At 30.5% G+C, this 26471-nt stretch overlaps 1 protein-coding gene across 4 annotated transcripts; it reads left to right on the top strand.

Moving 5' to 3' along the window:
• Window positions 1-25: 25 nt before the first annotated feature.
• On the top strand, window positions 26-22572 carry LOC115875959 (dnaJ homolog subfamily C member 5 homolog). Of its 4 annotated transcripts, none has more exons than XM_030891570.1 (7): window positions 27-228; window positions 357-512; window positions 576-711; window positions 5013-5144; window positions 11639-11695; window positions 15797-15956; window positions 21807-22572. In XM_030891570.1, exons 1-7 carry the CDS (start codon window positions 206-208, stop codon window positions 21830-21832), a joined length of 690 nt encoding a protein of 229 aa, XP_030747430.1. In that variant the 5' UTR covers window positions 27-205; the 3' UTR covers window positions 21833-22572. The 4 variants fall into 4 exon arrangements, with proteins under 4 accessions (XP_030747432.1, XP_030747430.1, XP_030747431.1 ...); XM_030891571.1 differs by having other exon boundaries at window positions 21773-22572; XM_030891572.1 differs by lacking the exon at window positions 11639-11695 and having other exon boundaries at window positions 26-228.
• The last annotated feature ends 3899 nt before the right edge of the window (window positions 22573-26471 follow it).

Below are 26471 nucleotides of genomic sequence, written 5' to 3'. Positions count from 1 at the left end.
AATTTTGGCGTTTCAGATTTTGATTTGACATTAGACATTAGTCATATTGCATTTGATAAGGAGCCATAATAAGGAGTTATTTTGGTAAATATGTTGGAAATCTTCTAGAAAGCCAAATTTTAATTTTTAGTATTGCTTGCAAGTGGTTTGCAAGGCTCTACAGTTTAACCGAAAGTGATAACATTTCTTTGTTGAAAACTTAATAATGGATACCAAAAGAAAACTATCGTAAGCATTCAAAATCATTGCGGTCCTTTCAATGCCGTTTAAAATATATGCTGTACAAATTGCTGTAGATACTAATTGAACAGAATAGAATGTTAAATTATCTCCTTAGCAAATTTAAAATATTTTAGGACTCAAGGAGATTCACTCTATGAAATCTTAGCTCTTCCTAAAACAGCATCTGGGGATGAAATAAAGAAAACGTATCGTCGTTTGGCTTTAAAATACCACCCGGATAAGAATCCTAACAATTCAGATGCGGCGGAAAAATTCAAAGAAGTGAATAGGTAGTTTCTTTGTTCTTTAAAATTGCTATTTGCTTTAAAAATCCTTCTTTGTTTCTACTCTAGGGCTCATTCTATTCTAAGTGATCCAACAAAAAGAAATATTTATGATAACTATGGTTCTTTAGGGCTATATATAGCAGAACAATTTGGGGAAGAAAATGTTAATGCTTATTTCGTAGTAACATCTACCTGGTGCAAGGTATTTATATACATATTTTAATTAATTTTGTATATTATTTATATTTGGGATTAAATATATTAATATAAAAGTATAATCTCTTTAAATGCAATATTTTTGAGAAAATAGATCATTATATTATGTATGATAGTCTGTATTTTCATGAGATATTTATTTAATTTTTTTTGAGATATTTATATTTATACTAGAAGCAAAATCATCATTCACAGGCTATATAATAAATTAGTAATACAATAAACATAGATCTAATAAATATACCTACATTTTGATAAGTGAAGTAACAAATACATTAGTCATAAGTAGGTATATGATTCATTAATAAATTTAATCGTTAACTGTTAATATAATTATTATAATTATAGTTGTATATTATTATAATTAATATAGTTGTTATAATATAAACTTAATATTTGAAATACTGGTTATTTTTAATTAGTTTTTTAATAAATTATTATCTGATAAATATTATTATTATCTGATAATAATTAATTATCTGATAATAAATATTTTTTACAAGATTTATAGTTTGACCTAATAAAAAGTATTTTATTATTATTATGAAAGTTTTAACGTTCTAAACTTAATACAAAGCTTACTTACATGGTAATACCATATGATCGAAAAAAAAAACCGCATCAGCAATGGCTATGAAATGGAGATCGCTGTCATTTTATATGTAAAATCATATGTGGAATGTCATTGATGTTCATTTCCAAGCCAACTGGACGTCGTTTTTTTTCCATCATACGGTATTAATAATATTAAATTTATGGACTTAACTGATTTGTCATAGAAGAAAATAAATAAATGGTGATATAATTTTTCAGAGGTTTTAGTTAAGTTTTGATTACTTAAAAATATTTTTTTTTATTTATTTTTATAAAAGGAGAATCACATATAATTTTACATAATTTGTAGTTTTTAAGTGGATTGCTATATATCTTATTTAGTCATGGATTTGCCATAAAATTTTAATTTTAAAAATACCAGAATTTTATAATCTATACACAGGGTGATCCAAACTGTATTCCAGAAACTTCCGCAACATATTCTGCAGATAAAAATATGTAAGAAAGTTCGTATAAATGTATGTCCTAAAATCCTTAGTTTCAGAGATAAAGGGTGCAGAAGTTTCATTTTTATTTCGATTTTTTCATGAGAATATGACTTCTTCTTGTAGGGCGCCAGGTACATATTTAACTGATTCTAAGTGTAATAACTTTTCGTCCGTACCTGTATAAAACTACTGAGTAAAAAAATATACATTTACGACATTTTTTACGTAAAAAAAGGACTCTTGGCAAAAATCGTTAATAATGGTTCTCGAGGTATTTGGAATCGAAATTATAAATACCCGTCATCATTAATGTGACATAAATTAAACATGTCCACTAAAGGTCTGTTCCCAGAAGAATCCCTGACTAGTCAGCACGTTTCTCATTGGTTAAAATGCCTAGAAACCTGATTGTTAGTCCGGTTTCTACACATTTCAACCAATAAAAAACGCGCTGGCTAGTCAGGGATTCTTCTGGGAACAGACCTTAAATAGTTATTAGACTAAAATCATAAATTTTAAATGTTTTGTGCCAAAAGTTCAACAGAAACTGTTTTGTAATCATTTTTTTCAAAGAAAAATTCATGATTAATTTAACAAAATAAGAAGTATCCAAATTTGGCATTTCAGTCAAATAACTATCTACTCAATATGTTTATTTTTTGTCAATAATGAGATGTATTGACTATTTCCATTCTAAATATCTTGAGAACGGTTCGTAGCGATTTTTATAAAGAGATATTTTTTACGTAAAAAATCACGGAAATGAATATTTTCTTACTCTGTAGTTTTATACAGGTACGGACAAAAAGTTACTCTTCAAAACAGTTAAAACACATGTAGGTGGCCCCCCACGTAGGAGTCATATTGACATCTAAATCAAATTTCTCTTGTAAAAAAACTCCAAGACACTAATTTTCATCCAAATATTAACGTTATTTCAGAAATTATTTGGAAAAAATCGAAATAAAAATGAAACTTCTACACCCTTTAGGTATCTCCGAAACTAAGCATTTTAGGACATACATTTATACGAACTTTTTTACTTATTTTTGTCTGCAGAATATGCTACCGAAGTTTCCGGAATGCAGTTCGGACCCCTGTATATTACATCAACATTTTTTAGCCAACAAGATTGGTTTAATATTAACCTAATATTAATTGAAAACATTTTTACTTCTTGATTTTTTTATGTGACAAATTTATAAATACAATTTATTGTGTTAATACAGCTGAAAAATAGTAGCATAATAATCGGTTTTGGACACATAAAATTGAATTAAAAATATTTCTATTGTTTCATTTAATACAATATTACCATAGTAGATAAAATACAATATTACCATAAAGCATTTATTGTTAGACTCTTAGACTAGACGGAGAGCTGGCTACATAAAAAACCTTATCATCGTTACATGGCTAATTTTTCTTGTAAAGTATCTTTTTGTGGAGCCATTGTGAAATAGTCATGTCTGCCAGCGGGCTTAAAGCGGGAGCGGCCAATCGAAAGGGTGAAATTTTGACACTAAAAATATTAAAGGTACAACAGTTATAATTAACAAATAGCTTTTATTTATTATTAAGAAACGTGTAAAACTGTTGACAGACATTTTTCTTGTGGCTAAAATGCCGGCAGACAACGCGAAAGAGGCACGGAATTTGACAACAAAAATCATGGCATACATGCATGTCGATTGATGGAATGTCTGTTTATTTATTTAAATAGCCGTATGCAAAAGGACAGACAAAAAAATCGTGGCTCAATATAGTTGACAATGTTGACGTGGCTCAATCTGGTAGACAGTTATAAAAAACGCGATATTACACTACAGGGTGAATCTTGAATAAGTGCAAGTATTTTCAGAGAGGGTAGATCTCGATAAAAGAAAAGTATTTTCTTTTTACCGTTTTCCAAATAAGTCCAAAATAACCGAGTTATTCTAGTCTGAAAATTTAAAAAGAAATTGATTTATTTCTTTTTAAAATTTAAATTAGTTTTAGCCACTTTTTTTCTGTACTTGCATATATTCTTTTAGTGTCGTAGCCAAAGAGTAAAGCCGTAAGCATGGTACATTGAGTAAAGCCGTAATGCACGATTTTCTACATCTTTTTTGCGAAAAGAAATTCATAGACGTGTTCCTGGGGTCGAAATATATCACCCTTAAAAGTATTTTCAATTATTTAAGACTCACCTTGTATAAGCGTTTTCAGGAAACGCTGGCCGCTTTATCAATTGAAACATAATACCTGTAAGTCTACAAAAATTTTACGGTGCAGATATCGACTCAGAGGAAGACTCGTTTGCGAGAGCGGGGATCTGCAGTACGATGAGTCAGATACAAATAGTGAGACAGAATAGTAAATGTATGATATCTGTTTTGAACGCGGCGAGCGTTCCCTGAAAGCGCTAGAGTAATATCGCGCTTTTGATAACTGTCTGCAGCTGATTTAGCCACCATCTTTTTGTCTGCCCTTTTGCATATGGCTTTTAAAATAAATAAATATGACATTCCACCAATCGGCATGCATGTATGTCATAATTTTTTTCATGCTTCAAATTTCATTTTTTAATCATTTTTAAAATTTCATACATCTTTTGCGTTGTCTGTCGGCATTTTAGCCTAGACAAATGCCTGCCAACGATTTTCCACGTTTCTTAATAATAAATAAAAGCTATTTTCGCAATTATAACTCGTGTACCTTATAATATTTGTAGTGTCAAAATTTCACCCTTTCGATTGGCCGCCCCCGCTTTAAGCCCCGGGATCGCGCTGGCAGACATGACTATTTCATAATGGCTACACAAAAGGATACTTCACACAAAAAATTAGCCATGTAACGATGATAAGGTGTTTAATGTAGCCAGCTCTTAGACTAATAACAATTAATAGCAAATAATGCCCTAATTTATTAACATCTTTATAACCAAACTTCTGTTTATAATACTGTAAGTAATTCTGTACACATCTTTATTACTTTGTTAAGTATTATTATTATACACTTTTCATTTGGTTAATAAAAATTTGAATCTACTCTTCCAGTTTCGTCTTTAGAAACAAAATTGTAAAAAAATTGTTACCTACTTCAAAAGACACTCGCTTAAAAAATTTTGTGTGCACCTCGGCCGTATGATCTTTTTTGACCTCACCTGAAATTTGCGGCCGAGGTGTAGCCGAGGTCAAGATTCGGCCAAAAAAGATCAACTTTACGGCCTTGGTACACAAATAACTATTTTGTTATTTTACAGGCTTTGTTCGTAGTATGCGGTATCCTAACTGGTTGTTATTGTTGCTGTTGTCTATGCTGTTGCTGTAACTTCTGCTGTGGAAAATGTAAACCACGTCCACCCGAAGATACAGGAGATTATCATACACTAAATGTAAGTCAGTTACCAATTAAGTATTTAAAAAAAATTGTTGCATGCTTGTATTTTTTAGTATACTTATTATAATAATTTCTGAGTGTTTTGTAATGTTTTTAAATAATTTCTCTAATATTTGTGTATAGCTTTTTTACTTCAATGTTTAATGTGCATTTTATGCATAATACTTATCAACCAAACCTATGTAAGTATAGAATGATATTTATTTGGAACTAAGGGTTTATGCATTAATTGTTCCTGCGATGAAGGTAAGTAATGTGTCAGCTGAAATGTTATAGTTTAGTAAATAAAGTTTAAATCAAATTAATTTATAATTGAATCAGTTTTGGAATGACATTATTTGTTTTAAATTAATCTTAATTTCTGTTTGTTTTTGAAAACCTATAGGGTAATTCAATAAAATATACATTTAGAGTATTAAAATAATAAAATGGTTTTATATATCCTTTGATATAAACAAATTTTTCCCAGTTGTAATAGTTACAGTTAATAAATCATGATAGCTCATGTATAGTTCATACCAATTAAACTTTTACTTACGTGATTAAGCTTGACCGGCACAGCGTTGCCCACTTTTACATATTTTCTTTTAATCAAAATATTTTAGGAAACAAAAATAAATGAATAATAAATATATAAACAGTTATTATTTACATCAATAAAAATCACCTCCTTAACAGCATTTTAGGGACATAAAGGGCCATTAGTACCGCATTCGCGTTGAGAATATTCTAATAAGGCGGAGATGAGTTTTTGGAACGGCGATTAAGGTATCTTGTACGTTTCGCACTAACTAAAAGAGATTCTAAAAAGAACAATATCAACAATTTTTAAGCTTATAGTATCACAACACAAATCATTTAAACCAAAAACTCGTAAAACAAAACTAAAGTGTCAAAACGAATGACAATGTCAGGAAATAAATAAATAAATGTGACAACTTGATATTTTTTACAGCAGAGCTACCATCTTAATTCCCAGGGGGAAATTTAAATTCCAGTTAGTCAGCCCGGCGCCGAATATGTCCATGGTTGGCAACAATGAATTTAAAAATTGGGCCCTCGATTACGTAACTAAAAGTTTAATTGGTATCGTTTGTATATAGTATTTTATGAATATGTACCATTAATCAAAATTATTTTTATCAAAAGATAAATATCCCAAGACAGATTCAATTACAAATATTTTTGATTTAGGGAGTAGAATCAGCACTAATGTCTTGGTGAAGGTATTGTATAAAATTCTTTTTAAGATTTTATTTTTTTTATATTTCTTTACTTCATCTAATCCTATTTCTCACTCCTTCATCTCTAACATTGAATGAGTTTGTTAACTAACTTTACTATTTTCCTATAAATGTTTTCTTACTATAGTTAAAATTGATGTCAGAATAATATATTTTTACTATTTTCAAAATATCAAGTTTTTGTATCTTTCCTTAACCAACATTAAATCCAACATATAAAATAAATAACAATATTTACTAATCTCTACTAGATATGTATTTCCACATATATCTCAGTTTTAACAACTTTTAGTACAGCTTTGATTAATAAAATAATAGTAAATATACAGGGTGTCCTGAATTGTATCAGTTACAGCCTTTGAATAAGAAGACTAAGGAAGGAGCATATCAAAAATCTGAGGTCCACCGCGATTGGCCTCAAATATGGCCGACTTAAATTCCGGTTTATCAGTGCCGTTCTAATTTTATTTAAGAAATGTAAAACTATGATGTAGGGTAGACGTGGGGTAGACTCAATATTTTTTTTTTTTATTTTACGTTGTGAATAAATGTTGGTAGTTATTAAAATTTTTATAAAAATATAAAATTCTAATAAAAATAGATAAGTTATAATAATTATTTATTAACACAAACATCCGATACGCTACTGAACCAGGTAAGTCAAAGTGACGTATCTAAATTCTTTGACATCTAATCTTTGACAAGTAGTAAATAAAAGCAAAAATGCAAGTAAAAATATATAATTAGTTAATTTAAGAGAATTTCATAAATGATCGGTTTACTACACGTATATATATTATATAGTCACTTACTAGCGAAAAGTTGTTCCATTATTTCACTCGATTTTTGCCGAGATCTACCGCACGCTACACAACCAGCTATTTTAGAGTCTTTTTCGATAAATCGCGATAATGTCACTGTTAATTTAAGTTCTGCCACAATTTCCATCTAGATTTACTACCTTTATACAACTATCAGTAGTAGAATAAATAATAAATAACATAAAATAAGCTCCGTAAAGACTGACAAATCCACAAAATTTCAAATCAAATTCAAATGTGTCAAATGAATCGTCAAACAGAACTGTCAAGGATCCCCACCCTAGAGTGCTTCTTCCGCCCACCATGCATGAATACATGGATAGCATTATGCTCCTTCCTTAGTCTTCTTATTCAAAGGTTACAGCTTACCAGGTGGTTATCTTTTAAATAATTTTGAATAAAGAATACAAGGGCGCAACGGTAAATGGAGGTGGTGTATGAGCTGTATACATAATATATCCAGCTACAGAATATTTGATTTCAAATGATGATATTTAGAAAATTACAGAAAAATTATGTTTTAATGTCAGACAGTAGCTGTCAGTGTGATTTATTCTTTTGCTGAACAAATTATACACGAACACTCGAAAGTATGAAAAACAACAGCTGATATTGAATAATCTGGAGAGATCAAAAGTTTGCAGTATATTATGATTAAAGATTAGAGCATATATAATATTCTTATACAAGTTGTTTAAAATACATGATTTCCGAAACATTTTTAATTCATTTAATCATTGGCATATTAATACGCATGCGCATTGACAAGATGTCATTTGTCAACGGCGTCAGAGTTGGGTTGGAAATGAAGATCGCTGTCATTTTATAATATGTTAAATTATCACCATATAATTTTTATGTCACCGATCGTCATTTGCTAACTTGGCTCCGTATTTTTTCGCCTATACTATTTTTTAACAATGAACCACAATTTTTTTTGTCACATTTGAATGAGGAGGTCTTCACAAACATGGTCATAAAGCATCATTAAAAATCAATTCATAAAGCTACTCTACCAAATTTTATATTTTTATCAATCCGCAGCATATGATGTCTAAAAATCTTGACTAATATGTGGACGGTGTCTAAAGTCTAAACAAAAAGATTAATTGTGACTATATGCGGATAAAAGTCGATTGGTTTCTGTTTTAATCATATTAATTTCTGTATTTTTCGTAAAAGCAAGTAATTCCTAATTAGAAGACCATTTTATAACAAAAAATCATATACTAAAAACAAGAACTTTTTCTTAGTTACTTCTTACTTCTCATATTTTGTCTTGGATGTTACACGTGTCTATGTTGATTGTTATTGAAGCATTGACAAAAGTCAATTTTTTATGGGTAAAATTGATTGCTGTTTTTTTTTCTGGTGAGAATGATTTCTTATTTCAAACGATTTTAACTCTTAAACCCGGTATAGACATAACGTCTTACCTGAAAAACTTATCAGTTATACATTTTGTGTAGACCAAAAGATGAATGTTTTAGCCTGCATCCACATGGGTACGTGATCACGGATCCGTTGTAACCACGTGACTACTGCCAACCAATCAGACTGCTGGATGGTTTTACGTACGTGAAGGTCATCGCGGAGAGAAGTTGGTTAATTTCAACTTCAGTACGTTAGTTCAGATATTCAGTCATTGGGGATTTTTGCTTGGAAAAAAGTCCGGAAGTTTTGCAACTTTGCAGGTTTATAGGTTTTGGGGCCCTAACTAAAATCCATAAAATGCACATTTCCAGACTTGCCGCCGGCGCCGCCATTTTGCCAAGATGGCGCCCAAAATCGGTATTTTGTAAATATCTCGAAAACTATGCGTTTTTCAAAATTAAAGAGAATAAAATTTCCTGTAAAAAAGGTTCTATGAAAATTTTCACTAAAGTCAACCGTTTAGGCACAATTTTGCGTAAAATATGATATATTACGTATAGTCGATTTTCCGAAATCAAATGTCGATTAGGGTTCACTAAAACTCGTTTTAGTTTAGTTTCTTCAATTTTGTCATGAAACAGTGGCGTATCATTAATTCACTCATTAATTTATGAATAATTAATTTTAATTATTGAAAATGTGTACTTGTTTCCACACCACCCAAGAGGTAAAGTATATGGCGTGTTTATTCTAACGTGGTCTCTCCGGAGGCCTATTTCACTAGGTAAATTAAAAACTTTAACTTATCTGCACAAGCCCGACGGACATGGCTCATTGATGTAAAGTCGATCGTGTCTGCTGTGCTGGGCTCATCAGGGTGGTCTCTCAATTCGTCCAACTCTTCATCTTTAGCCGCCAGAGGGATATCTACAGGCAAGTCCAACTCCTCTTCATCGGATTCGTCGAGTGACACTTCAGTGATTTTGTCTCAGCATTTCCCATTGCAGTATGCACAAATCATTGAACATTTTAATCCAGCTTTTCTGCATCCGCAGGCTTTACCACCAGTTGTTGGTTTTGCATTTACAGGATAAAAATTCCAATAGGGATTTTGGAGCTGGATCTGTCAACGTTGTGACTGGAGTAATGCCTGTTTTTGTTTTTTCCCAACCCCATTCTTCGGCATCTTTGGTACAACCAGACCAATGCTGAACCTGGTGGTAAGTTCGCAATGAATGCTGTCCAGCAAGACAATTAATTATTCATAAATGAATTATTATTATATTAAACAAATTAATTATACGCCACTGTTTTATGACAAAATTGAAAAAACTAAACTAAAACTAGTTTTAGTGAACCCTAATCGACATTTGGTTTTAGTGAACCCTAATCGACATTTTTTAGTGAACCCTAATCGACATATCATACTTTACGCAAAATTGTAAAATTTCCAGGGATTTTGTGCCTAAACGGTTGACTTTCGCGAAAATTTTCATAAAACCTTTTTTATAGGAAATTTTATTCTCTTTAATTTTTCTCTCTTCAAATTTTTACGAAAAACGCATAGTTTTCGAGATATTTACAAAATATCGATTTCGGGCGCCATCTTGGCAAGATGGTGGCGCCGGCGGCAAATCTGGAAATGTGCATTTTATGGATTTTAGTTAGGGACCCCAAAATCTATAAACCTGCAAAGTTTCAAAACTTCCGGACTTTTTTCCAAGCAGGCCCCTTTTTTGATCCCCAATGACTGAACTACGTGTTTTCTATCCGTTTTGGGAGCTGTTTGGCGGTTTTCTTTATGGGGTTTGGAACTTGTGTTTGTGTCTTGAAAGTTTGAGTTTTACGGTGTCGGCTGAACAAACGCAGTTTAAATGTGGATATTGTGGCTTTCTAATAAATAGTCACTAAAAAAAACTTTTTTAATTTTCTGACGATAACTTGATCGTTGCCACACAGTTTTCTTTTTCAAGATAATAACAAACAAAAGATAATTATTACTAGTCATTCTTTCAAAAAACTAGATTCTGGCAGAAAATAAACAATTTACACAGAAATATTAATAAAATACGGCAATTCAAAAGTTCAAAACATTAAAAAAATAGTCCACAGAACCAAACATCAATAAAACGAAATAACAATTGACAATATTGACAATCACGGATACGTAACAACGGATGCTCTATTTGGATGGCTTAAAATTCACGTATACGTTTAACGGATACGGATGTCCGTGATCATGTGGAGGCAGGCTTGTACTGAATTAAGACGTATTAAAACGGATGACCGTCTAGACAGCTGATAGCAGTTTTCTAGACTGTCTTTCGTTTTAAAACGATATGTCTAATATTCAGTTGTAGAGAGTAGACTGACAATTTATAAAATAATACTAAAATAAAAACAACAAACCTGAAAAAATAATTATTTTTTTAGGGATATTTTATGATAGCTTTGAAATCTGTAAACCAAACTCACATACATATAAGTGTTGTACTTTTTTATCGTATTTTATTTTATTGTCCCATTAAAATATTATTCTGATAATATAAAGTTATAGGTAATTACAGTTTTTACATTCTTTTTACTTTTAATTTGAAAAAATATTCTACGTCGTAGTAAAAATTCAATTTATAATAAATTTTAAGATAAATATCTGTAGCTAGTCCAATGATCAAAAATGTGTGTTATAAATCTGTATAGACTTATGAGTTTTGTTTGTTGTCTATACCTATTATTTGAAACCGTAGACCTTCAGATTTTTTTCATATGGAATTTACATAAATGAAATATCTATTATATCAAAATTTATCATTTTGATGCTCAACCCATTATTCTAAGAGTGTGAATAGGGTCAAATTTTCTATTTCACGCTGTAAATGTTTCAACTTTGTACAATTTCACAATTCATTTTCAATTTTCAATATTGATATATAATATAAATTGTAAAAGAAGGCTAAATTTATCAGTAGTATGGCAAGGAATTTACATATCATTTTTTCCATTTTTTACATTTTTGGTTTTGTGAGTTCTGACTGTAGTGATGTTTTCAGCGTGAGGGTGGGCCAAGTACGGGTCAGCCAGTGATAACTCAACCAGGTAAAAGACGGGTAAGTTTCTTTGTTGGCCAGTTTTTACTTTTTATCTATATATTTATTATGAATAGTTTGCTTTTTGTACTTCTTTTTAGGAGTAATGTGTTTCGATAGAGTTTAGAACCACTTTCTGGAAGTTGCACTGTTTTGTGAAGTTCTTTTCTAATCTCTTTTAAATAGTACTCCACTAAAACATAACAGTTTACAAATATCTGGACATTTTGAAATTTCACAGATACATTTTTCAGTTTCTTTTTGCTTGAATACAGATTATATATATCACAGAACATATTTGTAATCTTTGTATGTATTATATTATAATTGCAGTTTATCAGTTTATAAACGTGTGGCATACCGGGTGCGTCTCAAAAGTGGCTCACCCCTATAACTTTTTTCTTTACATAGATAAAAAAACGAGATTTGGTATGTTAGTATATGACAGAAATTAGAATTGATTGACGTATTCAATTGTTTTTGGTTACTTCCTGTTTCACTGGAAATGACTACAACTTTTGATTTTTAAATGGCACCCCGGTACATTTTTATTTTATTTGATAGAAAATAACACTCCGAATAGAATAACATATCATATGTCAATTTTTGACATTTTAGCTTAATAAAAAATAATATTTTCAATTTCAATCTAGAGTGTCATGGCTATGTAAAAAACGCTAATTTTTAATCAAGGAGCTTTGGAAAAATAGATTTGATCGTCTAATCTTTTTAGTGTCTTGTTCTGGCCGGTTAAAAGATGCCCAAATCGTGTTTTTAATCATATCTCAATTTTTTCAAATGAACGAGGGTCGCTCATTAGCATATTTGGAAAAATCATTTTTTTACGAATAATTTGATACCACACACTTGGTATTTTGAATCAAATTTTCGTTATGAACCGAATGTCATAATTTCAAATTAACCATATGCGAAAATGTCAAAAGTTGACATATGATATATCATTATATTCAGAATGTTATTTTCTATCGAATAATGTAAAAAATACCCAGGGGGCTATTTAAAAATCAAAAGTTGAAGTCATTTCCGGCGAAACAGGAAGTGACCGAAAACAACTGAATACGTCAATCAATCCTAATTTATGTCATATACTAATATACCAAATCTCGTTTTTTTAACTGAAAGCATAAAAAAGTTATAGGGGTGAGCCACTTTTGAGACGCACCCGATATAAATACAAGGTGAGTCTTAATTAAGACTCATTCTGTATATTATCTATAAGTATAAACATACACCGTATGATCGAAACAAAATGTCTTGGCTTGGAAATGACTATCGATGAATGTCATCATAAAATTTTACATATAAAATGACAGCGATCGTCAATTCGCTTTTTTTTGATCTTATTTTATATTCTATATGTATAGATCTATATAAACAATTTTTATGGAAAAACGTTTATTTGTTTACTGTTTGATTATAGAACTTTTTGACTTCACTATACCGGGTGCGTTTCAAAAGTGGCTCACCCCTATAACTTTTTTATTTTTTAGATAAAAAACGAGATTTGGTATATTAATATATGACATAAATTAGGATTGATTGACGTATTCAATTGATTTTTGTCACTTACTGTTTCACCGGAAATGACTACAACTTTTGATTTTTAAATGGCACCCTCGGTATATTTTTGTGTCAACTTGATATTTTCGCTTTAAAAAATCGTATTTTAAACATCAATTTAGAATGCCATGGCTGTGCACACTAATTTTTAATCAAGGAGCTTTGGAAAAATATATTTAGTCGTCTAATGGTTTTTCCTGTCTTGTCCTGGCCGGTTAAAACATGGCCAAATCGTATTTTTTCAAATGGAACAATGGTGGCTCATTAGAATTTATGGATACATATAAATAATTTGGTACCAAACACTTGGTATTTTGATTGTTATGAATCGCATGTTACAATCTCAAATCAACCATATGCGAAAATGTCAAAAGTTGACATATGATATGTCGTTCTATTCAGAATGTTATTTTCTATCGAATAAATTAAAAAAAAATACCGAGGGTGTCATTTAAAAATCAAAAGTTGTAGTCATTTCCTGTGAAACAGGTAGTGACCAAAAACAATTGAATACGTCAATCACTCCTAATTTATGTCATATACTAATAATAATAATAATAGCTCCCGTATATAGCGTTTGACGCCTTGGGAGTAGCAAGGTACAGCTTGCCATGCTAGAGCCGTTCGGTATACAAGGAAGGTAATGTGGCTAGCACTACGCTTCAACCGCCTATTATTACTTCAGGATTGTGAATCCAAAGTACTCATTTAAGGCTGAGTCGACCTAGGTACCCAAACTATTTTTATTTTAATAAAAATAGCCGGCTGATGAAATGCCGGGTGTGGAATTCGATCCCACTATCTTGAGATTGGTAGACGAGAGCACAGTTTAAAGAATACATACATATATTTATATTCTTTAAACTGTGACGAGAGCCTGTACCTCTACGCCACCGGGCACCTTTATGTCATATACTAACTTACTAAATCTCGATTTTTATCTGAAAAAATAAAAAAGTTATAGGGGGTGAGCCACTTTAGAGATGCACCCGGTATAACGTTTTTGCTGAAATATTCATAATTCTCTGTTACCAATATCACAGAATTATGTTTTGATAGCTGTTTCTTTTAAGAGCTAGACCAGAAATCGCTGTGGCGATCTTGTTCTTTTCCGTTATTTTTTGGATGTCATCGGTCAAAAATTTAAGTCGAAAGTATATTTTGTTCTTATGGTTTCTGTTGGGTATATGGAACAAGTCAGTTACCTATTTATTTAAAAGTACTTAACGTATACTCTAAATCTCTAAAGAATACCTAAAACCTTGTTTTTTCTTGTCAGAGATGTCAGTAACCAATATGTTATTCTTATTACTTAAGGTAAATTTCGAAATGTTGCCTTTTTGAATTAAACCCAATGTTAGGGTTCCGTACCTCAAAAGGAAGAAACGTATCCGTTATAGGATCACTTTGTTGTCTGTCCGTCTGTCTGTCAAGACCCGTTATCTCGGGAACGCGTGGGGTGTCGAGTTGAAATTAAAACCATATATTCTACAGTCCTTTGAACCTGTGAAGAAATTAAACTTCTAGGTTAACGTAAAAAAAACGATACGGCCGTTTAAGCTGCAAAAGACGTATATTTCGACACTCTCAAGGGAATCAAAATCTATAGGGTATTTTCAAAATATATCCGGTGCGTCTCGAAAGTGGCTCACCCCTATAACTCTTTTATTTTTTCGGATAAAAAAACGAGATTTGGTAAGTTAGTATTTGACCTAAATTAGGATTGATTGACGTATTCAATTGTTTTCAGTCACTTCCTGTTACCGGAAATGACTACAACTTTTGATTTTTAAATGGTACCCTCGGTATTTTTTTTACTTCATTCGATAGAGAATGACACTCTGAATCGAATGACATATCATATGTCAACTTTTCGGTCAGTATTCGCTCAAAAACAAATTGTATTTTAAATTTCAATCTAGAGTGCCATGGTTGTGGTAAGAACACTAATTTTTAAGCAAGGAGTCTTGAAAAAATAGATTTGGCCGTCTAACGTTTTTAGTGTCTTGTCCTGGCCGGTTATAAAAAATGCCCAAATCGTATTTTTAATCATATCCCAATTTTTTCATGTTGAACGAGGGTGGCTCGTTAGCATATTTGGAAAAAACATTTTTTTACCAATAATTTGATACCACACACATGGTATTTCAAGTTAAATTGTCGTTATGAACCACATGTTATAATCTCAAATAAACCATATGCGAAAATGTCAAAAGTTGACATATGATATATCATTATATTCAGAATGTTATTTTCTATCGAATAATGTAAAAAATACCCAGGGGGCTATTTAAAAATTAAAAGTTGAAGTCATTTCCGGTGAAACAGGAAGTGACCGAAAACAATTGAATACTTCAATCAATCCCAATTTATGTATATAGTAACATATCAAATATCGTTGTTTTATCTGAAAAAATAAAAAAGTTATAGGGGATGAGCCACTTTTGAGACGCACCCCGGTATACGACATGATTTTCTTCTTACCTCTACTCTCCATAAGTTCATCTAATCGAGGGTACCAAAATCTAGGTTTTATTACAGGACGATGGCAGCGACGACGAACGAGCTGGTTCGCCAGTGACAAGTCAGCCTTCCCCTAAGAAGGGGCCTAATAACCCAGTATATGCTATGCCACCTCCGCCATCTGCTGGTGAGAGTGCCGCTTTAAATCAAGGCGATGCACCTGTCTATTACACTCCCGGTAAGTGAGACTATCAAGTAAAGTGAACGCAATATGATACCAACCGGACCAACTCATACATCATGCGTCAAAATATATGTATTATAGTCTGTCCAATATAGAGGAACTGCGGTTGTCTGACATTTTCATTTATATGTAAACTGTATTTTCTGTCATTTGTTGTATGTTGTCTCTCAAAATCTTTTCTGACTTTTTGGACAGACTTTAATATAGGACAGTATTGCTGGAAATGCCATTATCAGTGTTATATTAGATTAAGTATAGAATATACAGGGTGTCCCAGGCTGAGCGTGCATTAAAAGTATCTAGAGAACCACAATATCTAGATAGGAGATTTTTTGCACATCATTGTTTTACAACGAGATCTATCGATTAAAAATATTTTCAATATGGCGGAACTTCCGGAAATACCGGAAGATGACCACAACTTTCTTACTAGTGATTACCACAGCCACTGTGACATAAAGAGAAGACATGTGGCTATCTATTATAAAAAGTAAATTGTTCAAATGACATATAATAATGGCGGCAGCTGTCATGGAATTGAGCGATTAAAAAATTATCTTAAATCATTTTTTTCAAATGGAAACCCACTTTTATTATTTCACTAATGAAGAGGTTTTTCAATTCGTTACTTTTTGAGTATACATAAATAATAAATAAATAAATAAATAATACATTTATTGTCCAACAGGTATACACCCAAACAAAAGACAATTAATAATAGAAATATTAAGATATAAATAATAATAATAAATAAATATATAAGCAGTTAAGTTGCAAGAATCCTTATATAAAAATAATAATAACATAATATATAAAAAAATAATGATATGAAATATATTTAAATTCTTCGTCACGTTACCACGGCATATAAATCACACGGCAGGCCGACTCGCTTTGGCGGGAACGCTACGCGCATACCCTTGCGCACGCCGCCATTATGGATGCCAGCGATAGAAATTAACCAGTGTCGTAGTATATTAAAATAATGTATACGGAAGGTAGCGCTTAAACTCCTGTCCCGATATTAAAGGATGGCTATAGAATTTCAATGCATTTCCTACATAAGTCTATCCTTGGTTTGTAGGAGGTTTGACTAAACAAGGATGAACCTATGTCTTGAAACCATTCGACTCGATTTTCTGTCCTCCTTCGATACTGGGACGTAAATCCTCTCATTGCTCTTATGGGGAGGCCGTCGTATATTTTATTTAAACGTATTTGGTCATCGATAACATACAGTTACGGCAGCTTTGAGTCAGTAGCGTGCGGCTTAATTTATTTCATTCTTTTCTTGAGTGATATATTTTGTTTTTTTTAGTTTTATTTTTGTTTATTGTGTGATATATTTGGTTTTTGTAGTTTAGTAGTACAATGAAAGTCCGAAATTCTTTTAGTTTTAATACTCAGTCATTGTCTACGGCATTCAAAGTAATTTTTATTATTAGGTATCCTGCAAAATGACAAACAAGATTCATTTCTAAATTACTGGTTTTCTGATTATCCGTATCTATTTTTAATTTTTATGGATAGCTCATGACAATTCAGAGAGAAAAGAAAAGAGGTCTCGTTTTTTATAAGGTCTGCCGTTTTTAATAAGATGTTTGCCAGATCATTTTGGCAATTTTCAGTACCCGTATGTAATATTCGGACACAAAGTTTTTTAAATGTTCTTCTAAACTGGATGAATTTATCCTGGATGGGAATAATGATAGGTTTACAAGATAATAAAATTACAAGAATTACAAGATAAAGTTGTACCAGATTTTTATGAGTGCAACTGTACACTCAAATCTCGCGACAAGCTTTTATATAATATAAAATTGTGTAATGACGTTATAAGTTTATAATAAAAGTTTTAAAGAACAAGTTTATTTTTTCTTTTTAATGTATTTAAATAAAAGCTTGTTTTTAAAAAGTTTTTTTCTTAAATTTATTTTTTACTTTTTAAGTTTGCTGGTTTCTCAGTGCCACACACTTAAACTCAATTCTTTTTCTTAAATAACTACCTATGGGCATCCTAATAATACGTGTACCGAATTTCACATAAAAGGAGAACTTAAAAAAACGACAGCTGTCAAATTTGACAGTTCAAATGTGAGGCAAATAAAATGAAAACCGACTATGGGGTAGGGAGCATCCAATATATCGATTTTTATCAAAATCGGACAACTTTGAGATTTTTTTGACAGCTGTCAAATTTGACAGCTCAATTTTTTTTCTTTCCTTTTAACCCATGGCCATCCTATATATAGATTTTTATCAAAATCGGACAACATTGAAATTTTTTTGACACCTGTCAAATTTGACGGCTCAATTTTTTTTGACGGCTTGGCTTTTAAAAATATAGCCAAACATTTATATTTAAATTCATCAGTTACTTTTCTTCCTTTAGCTGATTTGTTAATTTGTGCAATTTGAATATTAACAAAATTTGCTATGTCCATTGATGGACATAATTTGTACGTAGCCTCTTTAGATTGTTCAATAGATAATTTATTGGGTATTTCTTTAATTCATGTTTGTAACTCCTGGCATGTTTTTTTAATTTTAATTGTCTATTCTCTAAAGTTAAATGTTTAATTGATTTTTTCATTTTTACTTTTTCAGGAGTATGCGCGGTTACCGATTCATTTGTTTAGATAAAAGTATTGTGTAAATAAAATTCAGTTTCAGCCAATTACAGTTTTTTTTAATACGACCCTGTCTATCAATAGTTTCTTTTCTGGGAAATTTTTTGATACGTTTTAATCCGGTCCTGACTCGGCACCCATAATGGTGTTTTCAAGGTCAAATTTTATAGAAATTTTAAACAATGGGATCTGGGCAGAGTTAGCCTGCCGTGTGATTTATATGCCGTGACGTTACTATGAGTGCCGTTCTTCTGTAAATGTCCTATACATGTTCCTATACCTAAAATAAATCGTGTTTAAGTTATTTAAGATTTAAGTTGAAAACGTATATTTTTCTTGATTTTATCTAGCTTCCTTTGACATTAAGTGTCAAACGGTCAGACAGTTTATTTCCATCTGTCAGAAAACGAATTATTTGAATTTCCTATATTATAAATACTGCCTGCTTAAGAGTTTAAAAAGTGTGTTTATAAAAATTTATCTCGTATTTTCGCTCTTTAGTGATATGTAATAGTTGATATTAATAATATTCCGTATGATCGAAAAAAACCAACGCAAAGTTGTTTCGGAAATGATGCTGCTCTTTGAACAAAGCGTCACAATATGACATGGCCCTGATCTAGTGTTTTACATCACTTGACGTTTAAAGTCATAGGCTACTGGTTAAAATCAAGAAAAATATACGCTTTAAAACTAAATCTTAAATAACTTAAAATCGATTTATTTTAGGTATAGGAACATGTATAGTTAAAAAGTAACGAAAGCCTTTTCACTAGTGAAATAAAAAAGTGGGTTTCCATTTGAAAAAAAAAATGATTTATGATAATTTTTTAATCGCTGCGGCAGCAGCGGCCATTATTATATGACATTCGAACAGTTTAATTTTTTAAATAGATAGCCACATGTTTTCTCTTTATGGCACAGTGGCTGTGGTAATCATTAAATTTGACGTTTAGGCTATACACATATTTTTGACAGTTTTTTGTAAAACTATGATGTACAAAAAATCTCCGACCTAGATGTTATAGTTCTTTAGAAACTTCTAATGCACGCTCAGTCTGGGACACCCTGTATACTACATGCTGTAAATGCTTTGATACAGAAACGCGTCCTCGTTAACTTACCAAAAAAATTGAAGGGTCCAGGGGAAAAACACGATAAGCGCCATTCTACTAATTTTACAGAGCACTGGACGGTTGATGGTTATCAGGTTCTTTCCGTGTATTCTAGATTTTTACTAGGCATATATCATAACTTATTGCCCTGCAGAGTTTATACATTTTTTATAGACCAGTTCCTACTATAATATTGTAAAATCGTAAAATTACCAAATTGACGCTTATCAAATTTTTCCCCTGGACCCTTCATTTAATATTGATATATACAGGTAAATAAAAAAAGTGTAAAAGATTTAGCGCCAAGTAGTGTATATGTTTCGGGTAATACGCGAAATTAGTTAATTCGCGTATTATTCGGTTAAAACGCGAATTAACCAACACAATCGGTTAATGCTTAAAGAAACAAATATATTTTAAAAATGTTCGCAAATTATCCGGTTAGAACGCGAATTATACAATATGATTGGTTATATCTGCTAACACTTGGCTATTTTGCGAATTAGCCAGATAATATGTTAAGCGAGCAATTAATAATCTTACCAGTGTAGCAATTGTTTCCCAGTTAAAAATAAAACAAAAATCAGGCAGATGCGTACCTACTTTAACCACATGCTGCTTATTAAAACAGGATAGGCTTTCCAAAAAGCCATATATGGGTATTTCGCCACTGCAAGAAAATAGGATAAATAAATAGCTATGATAGGCTTGAATTACATAACATATTTTATATTATTTGGCTGTATTTTTTGCCTGCTTAACACTTATGTTTTTATAATCATTACAGTTTAAATAGCCGGTTTTTGTCACTTTTTGTAACTGCGATTTTAAAAAAGTTTTCATTAAAACGCATTTTGTTTAAGCTTTCTACCACACGATTGAAAAGAAAAGAGCGTCAAAGACGGCTGTGGAATGATTCGCGAATTATCCTTTTAAAACGCGAATAAATCAACACAATCGGTTAATGCTTAAAGAAACAAAATTTGTTTCTAAAAAAATATATTATTTTAAAAATGTTCGCAAATTATCCGGTTAAAACACGAATTATACAATATGATTGGTAAAAATGTAAAAATTATTTTAAATGGTTTAGTTTAAAATTAAAAAAATATATTTTTACGAAATAGTTTTGTGCTTCTGAAAACGTTCTATCCTTTTTTAATCTTCTTATAATTAGTGTTAAGTTTTATGTCAATTTTTAGTAAAAGGCGTCGACAAAATTATCATCGATTGTCATTCTCCAGCCGGCTTTGCCACAGTTTTTTTTTATTATGGGGTATATTGCTGCCCTTGTTCCCAAAGATGCAATACTAAACACAATAAACGTTATATATATATATATATATATATATATATCTTGGGTAATTCGTGGTGGATAATACGCGAATCTAACACATAGTCGGGTTTTATCCATTGCATTTGGATAATTCGCGATTTAACCGGATAAAACTTGATTTTCATGCATCCGTTATACGTTAATACGTTGGTCCGACGGTGCTCTGATTGGTCATAGCGTTTTCGCGCCACTTTTCATCCGTAAATATTTTAGTTCAGCCCCTATGTTCAGCCCGTGAACGGACCCGTTCATATGATAACGGACGTTTTGACACTTTTTTGACAAATTTAATCTAACCCATATCTAACCTTAATAAAATATATATATAAGTAAAATAGCAAAATCGTTATGGAAACGAAAATATAAAATGACACCAACGTATATCCGATAAACGGAGGCATGAAAATGCAATAAATTTAAAAACTTAACTAATTATAATAACCTTATTAACTAACCAATCAGTCTTTAAATTCTACCAATAAAATTAATATCGTATCAACGTATCGTCGGACAACGGATGCATGAAAATCAAGCTTAATTCGCGAATTAACTAATTTCGCGTATTACCCGTAACAAATACATATATGAACAAACGGCCAACGGTAAATCTTCGGTTTTTATACTAGTTCCAACCATATTTCAAAAAACTAATATTAAGTGCTTTATTTTCATTACTAACACTTGCAGGGATATCAGCTTTAATGGTATCATTTAATTTTTGTGTTTTAGATCTAAAGTAAGAAGTCAACATTTTAAATTGCAGATATGCGTGTCGATTCCAAGCGATGAGCAAAGAGGATTGATTACAATAAGGAAGCTTAACCAATTGACAAAAATTACATCAATCACCTTTTTGCCTAGTCAACTTAAACATAACTACAATTATTATTATGCACTGGTATTATTGTCTAAACACTTTATTTTGTCTATTTTTTGAGGCTGTAATGGAGTATAAATAGTAAAAAGAAAATATAAGTATTATTTGTATACTTTAATTCACTGATTGAAAAATGAAAAATGAAGTTATATATTTTTATTTCTCGTTTTATTAAATTTAATTAGTTTGTACTTTTCCATATTGAAATGCCATAAATTTTGAGACTGAGTAATTCATGGTAATATGTCCGCTGCTAACAGTTTTGATGTTAATCAAAATTAACGTCTTTAGACAATGAAATTTCAGTGCTATATAATATGTTTAAGTTCAGTCGTCCGTATAAATTTTATAGCTACATATTCAGGTGGCTTGTACAGTCAGTTATTACGAACCAATAATGCTAATAAATCTATATAGCTTTCAAGATAATTCAGTTTTTATCTGTGGTATTTTAATTTATGTATTATTACTCTCAATGTATAAGTAACTTTATTAGTTTTTTATAGGTTATAAGGTATATTTTCAAGAAACATAGATAGGTAGTTGATTATGTACACTTTGATATGTATTTTAAAAATTATATTTCATAATGTAAAATGTTAAATAGTAGCATATCATTGTTCTGAATAAAAGAGTAAGAGTTTAGTTTATTAACAGAATTAAATTATTTAAAATATTTATAACTCAAAATACAAGGAAAATGTAGTAGTTATATTTTTCAACATTCGCTTTTTACAAGTTCTACAGGGTTGTTCACCCCATACGACACGGAGTATTGTAGCTAAACGATTAGATTTTTGCAAATTATAAGTTTTGAGTTCGTTGAAGGACTATGAGAGCTACAATTTAATAATATTTTTACAAGATACAGATGTGCCTCAGATACAGATGTGTCCCAAATAAATCAAAAATATCAAAATTGTATTTTTTAAATGGAGCACCCTGTATATTATTACATTTTTACTGTCTACGATTAAAATAAAGGTAAATTTGATTAAGGTTTATCACACTTGAACCTTACCGTTTTTGAAATATTATCAATTTTCTGAAATTGCAGTGAAAATTTTAAAGCTTCATTTCTCCAAGGGTATCAAAGTTTTTAATACTAAATATTTACTGAAGTTTATTTATCGATCAGTTATTGTGTTGCAATAATAAAAATAATACTACCTCATACAGAGTGTCTAAAAATTTGTTTTAAATAATTTCTAGCTTTAACGGCCATAACTTGTTTAATTTAAATGGAACACCCTGTATATTTTAGGAGAATCAGATGCACAAATTAATTGTCTATCAAATTGTATTATACTATTTTTACCATCCTTTCAAGTTTTCGTAGAAAATGCATTTTCTTATAATTTAGACCTCATTTATCAATATACCCATGGAAATTGACATTTTAGATTGTTTTTAAAGCAAAAAATGTACAAAATGTACAGGTGCTAAAAACGATAATATTACTAGCCCATTTGTATACTAAAAGAAAACTATTTAAATCTTTATAAAAGAGTATACCATTAATTAAATATACCACCATTATTTTCGCCCAGATATTAATTAATTACATACTTAATTATGGTAGTTAATAAATGATTCTAAATAAATGTGGATTTGAATCAGAAATTAATATAATAATAAAAATAAGCATTCTTCAAAAAATTAAATCAAATTTTTAAGGTGTTACTTTTTACTACAGTCTAATACACATACAAAATTCAGTTTTTTTTTAGTATTTGGAGCAATTATTATATTATTAATCAACGCAAATAGTCAATTAATGTAGTTTGAATACTGGATCATGTTAAAAAAAGGAACAATCTTTTTAACAAATATTTAAACAGTTTTTTATTTTTTAATGAAATAAACGAACTATATCGACAATATTAGTATCTGTATCTTTAAAAATTTGTTACATTATTAAAAATAATCTAAAATGTCGACATTCCATGGGTATATTGATAAATGAGGTCTCAATTATAAGAAAATGCATTTTCTACGAAAACTTGAAGAGATAGGTAAAAATGGTTTAATACAATTTGATAGACAATTAAATTGTGCATTTGACACTCATAAAATATACAGATTGTTCCATTTAAATTAAACAAGTTATTGCCGTTTAAAGCTAGTAATTATTTAACATACATTTTTAGACACTCTGTAAAGGTAGTATAATTTTAATTATTGCACCATAAAATTTAGTAAATAGAAATACTTCAGTACAATATTTCGTTTTAAAAACTTAAATACACTTAGAGAAATGAAGCATTAAAATTTTCACTGCAATTTCAGAAAATTGATAATATTTCAAAAACGGTAAGGTTCAAGTGTGATAAACCTTAATCAAATTTACCTTTATTTTAATCGTAGACAGTAAAAATGTAATAATATACAGGGTGCTCCATTTAAAAAATACAACTTTGATATTTTTTATTTATTTGGGACACATCTGTATCTGAGGCACATCTGTATCTTGTAAAAATATTTTTAAATTCTAGCTCTAATAGTCCTTCAACAAACACAAAACTTATAATTTGCAAAGATCTAATCGTTTAGCTACAATACTCCGTGTCGTATGTGGTGAGCAACCCTGTATACAGTGGATGCTAAGAAGTAAAAACGTGGAATAAACATATTATTTAGTCATCAGAAAAGCATTTTGTGTTTCAGTCCCAAAAAAGATGTTTAAAATCGTGCATTTTCTTTTAAATTTTCCTGTATATTTTAGAAAACTTTTTAGAATTGCCTGTTCACCGCAAATTTTCCCAGGATATAATTTCTTAAAATCTCTTTTCTTAATCTCTGATATTATCATGGTTGAGGCACGAAAAGGGATGCACTGCAACAGTGACTCTCAAAATAAATTTCTTTAAAATTTTCAAACTTGAATTACTCGGTTATTTTGGACTTATTTGCAAAACGTTTAAGAGAAAATATATTTCTTTTATCTAGATCTACCAGTCCTGAAAATATTTGCACTTATTTAAGACTCACTCTATATAGCCAACAACTGTCGCTGTCAAATATTAATTCACTGTATTACATAAATTTATGTTATTTAGAGTACCTATTAAAAATAGAATACACTACTCAAAACAATTAATTATCGCATATTTGAATAAAAGTAATTGGTGAGTTTTTTAGGATAATTACAGAACGCACTGGACATGTAATTTTTAGTCGGCCGACTATTTAGTTGCAAAAGTGGAAACAATACATTCTTATGGAACCGATTAGCCCAATATTTGATTGCATTGCGTAGCCTTAGGCTATATGCTGACAGGCAATTTTTAATCGGCCGAGTATTTAGTTGCATATTTGGAACCAATATATCCTTACGGAGCCGCGCTCACATGCAATCAAATAGTCGGCTCCATAAATACCTATGTATTGTTTTCACTTTTGCAACTAAATAGTCGGCCGACTAAAAATTACAGGTTAACGCATAGGCTTATTGTTTAGAATTCCCTTTACAGTTTCCAAACTAAATGGTACAACTATTTTTAGCAATGTTCTTCTCTTATTTAAATTGGTCTGAACTAAAAAGCAAATGTTGAAATAATGTAAATTAGCTATAACTTTCAAATTGATACAAATATATTGTTCTCTTTAATAACGTCTGCGTGTGTTTAGTAAACTATAAAGGAAAGCTTATTTGCCGTTTCAGTGATTATGTACTTAAGTCACTTGTACCTTAATGGTATACAATATTTATAACACTCGAAGGTAAATATGGATGTCTATGGGAACTGCATAGAATATTGGAAATTAAATTTATGTACAGTGTCTCGTGTCTCCCACAAAACTGCATCAAATGGGCAATTTTAATGTTTAATAATTAATATCTTAATAATATTCGATGTAGTTTTTGTAGGTGACAATATATAGTTTAGTTAGATTGACATCGAAGTTAAATAGTATTTTTTAAATCAGTTTAATCAATTGTAAGGTAATCGATTACTTCTTAAGCCATTTACGATTATACATATGTATTTTCTTTATAAATCTTAGCGTTGTGATTACTGTTTTATTCCTAATATTAGTTTTTATGGTGACAATGAATATTATTAAATTAATTAATTTAAAAGTTACATCTTTTAATATTTTTTATAGCCAATATTAGCGTGATGTTGATGATACGTCCTATGTTGAAGATAAATAATAGTTTTATAGAGAAAAAAAATGTCAGTTCTGTTGGCAATAGTGATCTGTGGTCCTGACATACCAAAGTCTGTCCAACGAGACAGGGAATATTTTGACAGACAACATCCCAAACAGACAGAAAATTTAATTTACTTTTGAATTAAAAACAGGCAATAATTGTCACTGTCATGTATTCTCCCGTCGCGTTGGGCAGACTCTATAAAAATATAAGTATTAGAACTTGCTTTAAAGGTAGTTACAAAATTAAGTATACATTTCTCAGTAACGTCTTATTAAACCAATTTTTATCAAACTTCTAATATGATTGTTACAGATAATTTTGATTTTGATGTTTTTGAAACCATGTTTTGTATTCAAATTCATTTTTCATTTGTACTGTTGACACTATAT

This window comes from Sitophilus oryzae, unplaced genomic scaffold, assembly GCF_002938485.1.
Source record: "Sitophilus oryzae breed Bouriz unplaced genomic scaffold, Soryzae_2.0 scaffold_1396_pilon_pilon, whole genome shotgun sequence".
NCBI classification, from domain to species: Eukaryota; Metazoa; Arthropoda; class Insecta; order Coleoptera; family Curculionidae; genus Sitophilus; species Sitophilus oryzae.
This window is presented reverse-complemented; position numbering and strand designations above follow the sequence as displayed.

What these genes read in the sequence shown, in the direction of transcription:
- LOC115875959 (XM_030891570.1), top strand. Translation starts at nt 206, where the DNA reads ATGGATACCAAAAGAAAACTATC. An exon ending in GAGATTATCATACACTAAAT is followed by an intron (nt 5,145 to 11,638) that starts GTAAGTCAGTTA and finishes TGATGTTTTCAG; the next exon opens with CGTGAGGGTGGGCCAAGTAC. An exon ending in CTCAACCAGGTAAAAGACGG is followed by an intron (nt 11,696 to 15,796) that starts GTAAGTTTCTTT and finishes GTTTTATTACAG; the next exon opens with GACGATGGCAGCGACGACGA.